The sequence below is a fragment of the Stegostoma tigrinum genome, chromosome 12 (assembly GCF_030684315.1).
Source record: "Stegostoma tigrinum isolate sSteTig4 chromosome 12, sSteTig4.hap1, whole genome shotgun sequence".
NCBI classification, from domain to species: Eukaryota; Metazoa; Chordata; class Chondrichthyes; order Orectolobiformes; family Stegostomatidae; genus Stegostoma; species Stegostoma tigrinum.
Genome location: NC_081365.1, coordinates 23,972,414 through 23,983,464, shown reverse-complemented (window position 1 = coordinate 23,983,464; position 11,051 = coordinate 23,972,414). Strand labels below are relative to the sequence as shown.

Here is an 11,051-nt window from a genome sequence, read left to right as displayed (position 1 = left end):
ACCAAGACCGGAGATGGGGCCACTGCCAATGCAGTACTAGAGCCCCTCAATTTTGTAATTGTACCCTTTACACCAAGGTCTGAGTTAATGATGGGCAGGGATCCCAACACTTTTCCTCCATTCCAAGCCCTCGTCCAGCCCTTTACCGATGTTCCCTGTCATTCCGTTAGTATCGAATCCACGATACGGCACTCCCCTTTAGCGGACAATTTAGCATGAAAGTCAGACCAATATTTACGTGCACATTTTCCACGCGGCACGTTATTTTGAAAAAAAGGGGTGTCGAAACCGAACATGCAGAGGAAATGACCGCAGAAACAAATGTGATGATTCTGGGGGTGGGGGGCGGGAATATCCATTTGCGCCCTATTCCGGGTGAAAGCAGCACCTTTTATGATGACAGTGACGCTGGCAGAGAATATGTGAGAGTCGCTGTCAATCTGAAAGGATCAGGAGCATGGCGAGCTAATCCGCAGCCACACTCAAGCATGGGATGTCCTCAGTTGAGAGCGATCCTCAGCCTCTCAATGCAAACAGATGAAATGGCTTACTGTTTACAAATACTGTTAGACCTGTAAGGAGCATAGCGCTGAATAGCGCCGCGCCTTCCAGTTCCAATAGCTTGACATCCGAGTGTTGTTTCTTCTACTTTGCTACTTTTTATTTTGCAACAACAATACTGCCGCTACCTAAAATCTCCTTTCAAACCAACAGGCCGGCAAAAAAAAGAGTCCGAGCCATATTACTGTAGTAGCGACTTGCGACTAACTTTCATTTCGGGTTTCACACGACCCAAGGTGTTGTGCGAGAAATAAAAAGTTTGACCTACCTCAATCCTGATCATTCTCCTTAAAAAATGTTTCATTTTGCAACGTCGTGTTCCGCAAAACAAAAATAATTAAAGTCACAGCATTTTGAAATCTATTAGGGCAAGATAACTTTTCCAAAGTAGAGCAGAATGATCGTTAGCCTCAAATTAAGTGCAACGCGAAGTCTTTCAGCGTGTAGGGAGCAACGGGTAATATTTAATATATGGATTCACTTAAGGTGCAAATAACGAAGAAATGAAACAAGTCAATTCATTCGGTTATAATACCTAGCGAATATAACAGCATCTAACCTTGATGTTAGTCTGGACACTAGTGAGTGCTGCTTTCAATTAATGAAGTTTCTGATTAATAATTATTTGCACCGTAGTTCACTTTTAAATGATATTGTCATTCTCGGCTTGTTTGTAATTTCTTGCCGCATTTGTTGAAAGCAAACTGTTGCGCATTAGTTAGGAAAAAAAACTCGTTAGTGAACCGATTCGTTTGCAAAAAGGAAATGCCTCAACACAAACACCCGTTGAAATACTTCTGAAAACTGAAATTAAAAAGTTCAGTCCCTCCGACAGATAATTTGCCAATGACATTATGGCTATTGAGACATCTCATTGCTGATATGGGGGTGACAGGTAGAAACGTGAAACAAACGTAGAAAGTAACTCTATAGTGCATATCAAAACATTTATTGTATATATATATAACTGTACAGGACATTTAATACATGTAATTTAATTAACAATCGGCAACAAAACAAGTCATTCGTCAGTAATGGTTCAGTTGTCAAGAGCTTTTCTTTATAAAAAGGATGCATTTATGAGATCAAGTATAAAACAAGAGGTGTTGCTAATACGTTGATAATAAATAGCAGTTCAATTGTTAAGAAGAGCTCGAAATGTGGTTATTCGGCAATTAGAATGAAACTTCTTTATACAAAACGAAAGAAACAGTTGACTTGGTTGTTTCAGTCTCTCCAGCCTGACACCTGCGGATTACTGTAGTCTAATACCTACATTGGGAAGGCTCTGTGATGGAGTCGCGCGGGGAGATAGACTGGAAAGCTATCCGGATAATCCTAAAGTAGTGAGTAGCTTTGGCCATAACATCAATGAAATCCTAATCCATTTACTAACCCTAAGCATTAGTGTCAACAGTGAAATTCGGCAAGTGTTTATTATGTAGAGAAAATATTCTAGCCCAGATCCGTACACATCTATTTCTTTTTAAAACCATTCGCACGCTTTTTTTTTTACACACAATGAACAGTTTGAGTAAAGTCCGAGTGCGGAGTTCCACCGGTGAATTCCAGCATCACTTGGGAAATCTGGCCTGGTGAGTGGGAGCACTGAGGCCGGATGGGAGGCAGTGAAACCTGCAGGCCGCGCAGGCACAGGGAGAGCCGGGCCACTGTTGGAAGCAAGGTTGATCGTCCGGAGTCAGAGGGCACTTGATGCCAGGGGACGAGTGGCGGGGGCTGCCGAGGGTCAAGAGCGAAGGGGCGGCCCCAAGCAGCAGCGAGCCCCCGGCGGCGGTCAGCACGGGCAGCTGGCCCAGGCGGGTTGCCGAGCCGCTCCTGCCGTACATCTCGCCCAGCAGCCGCTTCATCTCCTCCAGGGAGCTGGTCAGCATCAGGATGTAGTTCCTGGCCAGCAGCAGCGTGGCGATTTTGGACAGTTTCCGCACCGAGGGGCCGTGGGCGTAAGGCATGACATCTCTCAGGGCGTCCATGGCGACGTTCAGGTCGTGCATCCTCTTGCGCTCCCGGCTGTTGATCTTCTTCCTCAGCAGGAACTGCTCGTCCTCGGACAGATCTTTCTTACTCCTCGACTTGCCTGACGGGGTGGGGCTGGGCGACTCGTCCGGGGCGTGAGAGCGCTCGGCCGGATCGATCTTGTGAGGGATGTTATACAGGGTGGAGGTGACCAGCAGCAGTTCGTTCGGGGGCGACTTCAGCAACTCGCTCATGGTCTGAAGCCCCGAGTCCTTTTCGGGAAAGAATGAGGCGGTGTGGGGGGAGTGGGGGAAATGGACCAATGGAATGGGCCAAGCAAACGCTTCGCTCTCAAATCTGGAATCGTTATTTTCTCTCTCTCTCTCTCTTTCTGGTGAGCACGAAGCCGGAACTCGAATGGATTGAGAGTTTCAGCCGCTGAGGACTGCAAGCTTTTTATGCTGTTCGGTGTCGGGGACAAATTCAGCTTCTAGCCGCTCCCAACCATGAGCCTAGAGACAACAGACAAGAGTGAAGGTATTTATCAGGGAGTGGAGCAGCTTCAGCCAATTGCGGTTGCAGAGCCAGCAGCCGCTCAACACTATTGGTGCGAGTTCTCTCAATGGGACGTCTCCCCCCAGGTTCTCTCCCCGCCCTCCCCTCTCGTCTCTCGATATCTTAATCAAACTCGCAAACTTGGTCCAAACCCTTTTTAAACTCCCTTCATCCTCCTGGCTGTGTGCCGTTTAAGATTCCCACCCTTTTCACTATCCTGTTCCTTCTCCATCCCTTTGAATGTAATTGTTTATTTAACAAGCCATAGAATGGTATTAATGCAGAGGAGGCCATTCGGGCCATCGCCTCAGGACTGGCAATCTGCATTCCACTTCATTTCCATTCAAAGCCCCTGAAATGATGATGTTAGCCGCCCGCGACCTGGCCTATTAAATATTAAATTGTGTTATAGAATGAAATACGCCGATGCTATTTGTATTCCTTATCGTTTATACAAATGTCACATGTCCACAGGTATGGCTTTCTGCTTTCATGTGTAGTATCTTAATTAACACTAAAGTAAGTTAATATTAAACGCCGAAATGGAGGCAACAGTTGTTGGTTCTTCTAAAGCTACTTTGCAGTTGATGATGAGAATGTCAATCTCCGTGGAACGTCTCCGGAGAGACCAGGTCAGTTCGCTGGGAGTAGCCGGGAATGAAAGAATTTAATCTAAAACTGAAGCACTGCGGGTGCTGGAGATCTAAAATAAAACAAAAACAGGTTGCGCTGGAGAAATTCTACAGGTCTGGCGACGTTCGTGGAGAGAGAAACAGAGTTAATGCTTCGAGTCAAATATGACACTTCTTCCAAACCGAACGCGGCTTTTAGTAATTATAACACCGGTTGTCTCGTCCTTTTGGAATGCAGAGGTACAAAACGAAAATGAAAACTTGCACCCAGGGACACGATCACAGTTGAAAATATACAGAAAAGAGAGAAAAATAAAACCGACATAGCTCATAGGGTCATACAGCACGGAAACAGGCCTTCCTGTATAATCCGTCCATGCCAACCAAGTTTCCCAAACTAAACTAATCCCACTTGCTTGCGTTTTGCCTCCATTTCGGCGTTTAATATTAACTTACTTTAGTGTTAATTATCCTCTAAGCCTATCCTATTCATGTCCCTATCCAAATGACTTTTAAATGTTATAACTGTACCTAAATTACCACTTCCTCTGGCAGCTTATTCCACATATGAACCACCCTTTGTGCGAAAACGTTGCCCTTTCGGTCCCTGTTAAATCTTTCTCCTTTCACCTTCAAAATATTCAAAAATAATTTTGAACTGCCCCACCCTAGGGAAAAGACCCTTGATATTCACCATAGCCACCCCCCCCCCACCCTTGATATTATGAACTTCTAATAGGTCACGCCTCAACCTCTAACGCTCTGGTGAAAAAGAGTCCCAACCTCTCCAGCCTCTCCTCATACAACTCTTCAGTCTCGGCAACATGCTGGTAAATCTTTTCTGAACGCTCTCAAATTTAATAATATCCTTCCTGTAGCAGGGCGACCAGAACTCGAAACAATTCTTTTTCAGTGTCACAAAGCAATAAACTGGCAGCAGTTCATATTTTTAAAAAGTGGGTTATAGCCGAGACCTCAGAAGTACAGATCTTCATGAAAACGTTTCCTATGTGGCATTCCCTACAGAACAGAGCATATTACATTGCAATGCAACCCCTAACAATATATAGTAAGAAACATTTTGAGATATGTTTTAACTTAAAGGGAAAGTTTTATAATCTAAAAACCGGTGTTATAATTACGTAACGGTAAAATACTACGGAAGTTAAAGACATAAAACAGAAACAAATGCTAGAAAGACTGCAGGTTAAGCAGGATTTTCGGGTCATTGGCCTTCATTGCATCTTATAATTATTGGAAAGGCCCAAACAAAACCTCCCCGACCCGCGATTACCTGCAACCGGACAGGGAACTGGTGATTCGGAGAATGTCGTAGATTATAATAAACATAATGTTCGGCAGCAGTATTAGTATTTGCAAAGGCCTTAGTGATGCCGTCTTCAGCAGCATCACAGTGACTGACTGACCTGACTGAGCGGAACTCGCGACAAACTCAATGCATTCACGCAGTGCCAAGTCCCTGACGTGCTGGCAAAATGAACACGCTCGCGTAGACACATACACACACAGAAACAGACGCTAGAGTGATTCCACATGGCTTCTGCATCTCAACCTCGGCTTTACAAAATACCTGCAGGAAGTAAAGCATCTTTAATCACACTGGATGAGATAGGAGTTCCGGATGATGACCTATCGTGACCGTCATGATAGTAAATTCACCAATTTGCTTTTATTTATGCAAATTGTTTTTGAAAGAATCATCAAAGGGATATAACTGTAGATTCATATTTAAATATAATTTATTCAAATATTTGGTGCTGTTTTTCTGTATTAGGTGTACTGTGTGGAGTGTGTGGGTATGTGTTGGTATGTGAGTGTGTGTATGGTGTGTGTGGGTGTTTGTGTGTGTGTGGGTGGGTGGGTGTGGATGGATGGGTGTAAGAACTTGTGGCAGGACAGGTTAAAACGAAGAGATACCCTAGCAATAAAACACGGAGCGGCCTATCAAGCGGACCACTAACAAATGCCTAGTGAAATATTGAACTAAAATCCTGGTGCGGTTATTGACCTGTGTTGAAGATAACTGAAAATGATCCTATAAAACGCACAACAGAGCAAAAAATTAAATTCTGGTGTCTGTCGAGGACTTTATCCCAGCCACGGTGCAGAGAACTGGCTGAGCAAACACTCGAGATTATTGTCTAAATAAAATGTTACAACTGCAACGTAGAAATGTGCCTCGATGAAGCAATGGTGTATACAACAGCTAGCGTTACGACAGGTCTATTCTAAGCTGATCATCGGCTCCGAGTCTATATTCCAGAAGAGCCGGCATGGTTATTGATAACATCTTCAGACGCCGTTTATTTCTGAGGAAACGGAGCAACTGACAGGCGGGCAGCCTCCTTGAAAAGATTCCCGTTTCCTCGTTTCGAGAGAAGCCATCTCTAATGTTGAACGCATTTAACCTGAAAAGGAGAGAGAGAGAAAAAAAGCAAGCTTTTGAAAGGCACAGAACAGCGAGTGTACTGAGCGCGTAAACAAAGATGCCAGTGAGGTCACTTCCCTGCACTGGGTCCAGCCATCCGCTTTCTCCTTGTTCCCATTGAAGGGACAGAATGCCACAGGAAGATGCAGAATTAAAGAGAACAAATCATCAATGCACTGTCAGAGAAGAGAGGGAAACACATGAGCGGATTTCTGCCGCACTTCATCCCCTGTCTGCCTCACAAAGAGGTTTCTGATGAATTATGGAGTACTTCAGAGAAGGTAACTTCGGAAGATGCCAAGTGCACATGAGGAGAACAAAACAAAAACCGCAATATCTAAGATTAAAATTGAGAATGAAAGCCCATAAAGACGCTAAGAACCAAACTAAATAATATGTAAATAAATAAATAAACGCACTTCGATAGCCACCACCCTGGGTGGTTAATGCGTATTACAATTGCTATTCAGTGGTTTTGATACAGCAACAGCATTTCTGATTTAAACGGGAATATCTGAATGTACAAATAAAATGTCACCGCTTGCCTTTACTGTCCTTCAGAAATCAAAAGGTTTAGATTTTGTTTTTCAAGTTGATTATGATTTGTCTGAGGTCATTGAGGGGGAACGTAAGAGAAGTCAGAAGCTGACCATAAGTGGAGCTGTGCCCACGCTGTGTTAAAGAAAACATGTTGTTAGTCTGTCAGTCATCCGACAATGGGTCGAACATTTGAAACTTCTGTCCGCCTTTGGACAATAACATGTTTACTAGAGAACTGGTGCTTTTGTCGCTAGCTGCGGCTGCTGCTTTACACTTGGCATATTGAGATATTGTCAAAGCAGGGAATAGGTATATCGTTGCCTGATGTCGAGAGCGTTCTTTTGTTTTACAATTTTGTCCTAAATATACAATTCCCCTTAATTTTCTTATATCTAATATTTGCTGGCAACACATCTTGGAGCCCTGGTTTGAAATATATCCAGCTGCCTGATAGCTTGTTTACAACTGCCCTTACCAAACCTGCAATATTCGAAAAAGACAAATCAGCAAATAAAACTCATTAATAACAGCACGCAGGCAAGTGAGACTGGTATAGTTTGAGAACAAGGTCGGCTTGGTGCAGTTGGACCGAAGGTGCGTGACTGTATAACTGTCTAGGCTTGCAGGGTCAAGTTTCAGAAAGTACCCGTTGCCTTGTTCCATGGATTGGATACCCCATGGCATTGAGCGGACATTCCTATGAGATCCCGATCTGTGTTCCCATCAGCTGTACCTGTCCCCACCGTTAAAAAACACACACATCGAAACTCTTTTGAGTTCCGAACCATCAAATGTAATAACTGCATTCAACACAGGACGGCAAACATCTCGCTATGCGCAATGTCACTACACACTCGCTAGTTCTCATTTAAATGCAGAGCACCTACATCCATTCATTTGGAACAGTTTACTTCTTTCTGTTCGTAATGCCTTTTCCACTTTAGCACGGAGTATGGGGCCATCAATTAAGGTTGCCTGCTGAGAATTCACAAGTGAGCATTGAAAGCTTTGTTTTACAGGCAGAATAAACTGTGTGGCACATTGTTGTTTGATATTCTAATGGTAGAGGTGCGCGGATAATGAAATCCAAACGCTATTTCCTGCTAATTGTTTTTACATCGAGCTATTATACAGTAAGCATTTTGGAAATACACATAAAGCCTCGTGTGAATCTTACTTGTAATACAACAATACCGGCAACCACAACGTGCACACCATGGTATTGGTGCGTATTATCTGTAGAATATTAAGCTACCTTTCACAGATTGTTGTGACATGCCCTTTCCTCTGTTGCCTATTACCACAAAGGACAAATTTAGCGAAATATCGGAGGGCCAATACGTCCAAGTTTAAGACCAACCCGATGTCTACTGCTATCGCTGTTCTTCAAAACTTCTGGGCAACAATCCTACATTTTCTGACCCGACAACACAAGATGATATATCACTTCCTTCTCAAGGCAGAAAGGGATGAGCAATTTGTGTGATCTTGTGACATTGCTGATATTCTATGAACAAAAGTACATTAGGCACTGAGTATTAGATTTATGTCTTAACATTAACCACTGCTGAATCTTATCAGAGTCAAGATAAAACAACTTGAAACACTTTACATTTCACAGTTAAATCTAAAACAAACTACAGCCAATCAATTATTTTCCAGCAATAGGTACTATTCATAATACAGGCAAATACAACAGCCAATTTGTATATATACTAAAATGAAGAACTGTGGGTGCTGAAAATCTGAAACCAAAACAAACATTTGCACGTCTGGCAGCATCTGTGGAGAGGAAACAAAATTGACATTTCTTGAGTCTTAGTAAGCCTTCTTCAGAACTGATAGGATCTGGGAAATAGTGGTATTTATCTTGATGACTGGGGTGGGAGGAAGGGGGTGCGGAAATGATGTGAAAGATGGAGATTGAACCTAGGGAGAGAGGAAAAAAAAGCAAAGGGATTGTTGATAGCAAGCTAGGGAAGAAAAGAAGCTAGGTGGGTGATGATGGACTATGAGTGGGTGAAAATGAGTTGGCTGTGCTGAAAGCAACCTGTGTCATGACAGGACCTGGGGCATGGGGGTGGGTAAAGTCATGACAGGAGGAGTCGAGGCCCTACAATTATTGAACTCAGTATTGAGTCCTGAGAATGCAGGGTCACCAAATGGAAAATGAAATACTCCAGCTTTTGGTGAGCCTCGCTGGAGCATTGTAGAGACAGAATTTGGCAGCCAATTCATACAGTTACGTCCCATAAACAGCACTGAGATGGTTGGCTAGATGGTTTGGAATATTTTCTTTAGTGCTGAAGGACCCTGCACGTAATCTGGGATTATTTTGACATCGATCACATTTGATTGGTTAGGCTTTGTGTTACTATTTAATCCTTGACAGAATTCCTCTCTCACAGTCCTGATCGAAAGAATCATGGGGGTCTAAAAGTACATTTTGACTGACTCAATGGATTAAGACGAGCTTTGCAATGTATTTCTGAACATGCATTTTCATATTTGTTGTGCATTGAACTCTGCACACCTTTGTCATGAAGAATGACTTGGATATTATGGCATTGCTGAATCAACTGCCTGAGCATCTCCATGTTGCTTATATACAACGTGCATGATGCTATATGAGAGAAGGTCAGATCATCTGAGTTGCTGGGACCATAATTGTTTCCAAAGTATGTTAATGACTTGAATGAAGAAAGTGAATGTGCCGTAATGAACAGCTCTGTCCAAAAACAGAAAGTAAGAAGATGTAATGAACCATTATCCACGTAATATCATGACAACTGATTTGTGAAGACGTTAATTCTAGAGGATGCATATCACCATAAGCAATCAATGTGTTACCTTGCCTATTTACTTCAGGTCATAGAACATTTACCTGCAGGCCTGGGATTAGATGCATGGTAGGCAATGCCTTCCCTCATGTACCAGTGAGGACAGTATTTTTTATCCCATGAGTACTGAGTAGTTTGTCTCTACTTTGCTGCGTTTGGTCGAGGAATACCTGAAGACTAATCACATGAAATATTATACTTATTTTCCTATATCTTTAAAACTTACATCTCTTCTTTGAGTGTACTTCTACTTCAAAATATGCTTTAAAATGATCACATATGTCATCCTTTCCACATAACAGATATCGTGCAAAGTCTTTGAGAACTGGTGTCCTTACTTTGCAACATGTTCTGTCTGCATTGTATGTTCCAAGATATTTTGCCTGAACACTAACTTATGTAAAAACCCTAACATAATAAGATAGGCAATGTTACAGACGTGTAAGTTGGCAGTTTTTGTCATGGAGAAGATATAAAGTCAGAAGCATAGGATAGGATAAGATGCCAAAGACATTGGCTGGGAAAGGGATAGCTCAGCAACAGATTTTTGTGGTGAGGACCATATTCTCATGTTCCCCTACTTACATTCTGAGATACTTACATGGCATTGATGGATATTTTAGAAGTGTTTGGTTAACTGAAGGGTGACCATATAGTAGTTTATAAAATTATGAGGACCGTGGATAGGGTAATTAGACAATGTCTTTTCTCTGAGGTGGGGGAGACAAAAACTAGAGAGTATGGATTTAAGATGAGAGGGGAAAGATTTAAAAGGGAGCTAAAGGTCAATGTTTTCATGCAGAGGTACATACAAAAAATGAGCTGCCAGAGGAAGTGATGGAAGCTGATATAATTACTACATTTGAAAGGAATCTGGAATGGTATATGAATAGGAAGGATTTAGGGGGATATGGGCCAAATGCTGGCATATAGGGCTAGATTTATCTAGGGCTAGATTTATCTAGGATATCTAGTAGGCATGGAGAACCAGGCTGAAGAGTTAGTTTCCATGCTGTACATCTCTATGATTCAATGAGTTTAATTTGTACAAAAGTGTTCACTATACAGTCTATGAGGAACAAAGTTGCAATTGAGTTATGTTTAACATTTTAATTGAAACTTACTATAAATAAGTTTCCTTTAATGCCCATTTTATTTTACATATGTACATATTTCAGTTAAACATTGTAATGTTTAACAATTTTAAAACTTAAAAATTGAATGTCATTTTTATCTAGATATCACAAAGAATATACCACGCTGAAGGAAAATTTCTAGGAATATAGATTTTATGGTTTCCACAAGTTACAAATGGAAATCACCTTCGCAACAAATTAGTCTGGATGTTAAAACTCAATGCAGCATCATTAAGAAAAATTTAAATAAACCAAACATTAGCTAATGGTGACTTTGTTTATTGTTGATTGTATGTGTAACCTCTAAATACTTATTCCTTACAATGTATGACATATTTCTAACTTAGATCTCTATGGTTATAAT

The 11,051-nt window shown here is 42.0% G+C and overlaps 1 protein-coding gene across 1 annotated transcript; it reads right to left on the bottom strand.

The window, feature by feature from the left end:
* Nucleotides 1–1,501: 1,501 nt before the first annotated feature.
* On the bottom strand, nucleotides 1,502–5,133 carry LOC125456802 (oligodendrocyte transcription factor 3-like). The gene is made up of 2 exons (XM_048540209.2): nucleotides 5,017–5,133; nucleotides 1,502–3,047 (listed from the first exon to the last, which is right to left on the bottom strand). Exon 2 carries the CDS (start codon nucleotides 2,787–2,789, stop codon nucleotides 2,136–2,138), a length of 654 nt encoding a protein of 217 aa, XP_048396166.1. The 5' UTR covers nucleotides 2,790–3,047; nucleotides 5,017–5,133; the 3' UTR covers nucleotides 1,502–2,135.
* Between the last annotated feature and the right edge of the window lie 5,918 nt (nucleotides 5,134–11,051).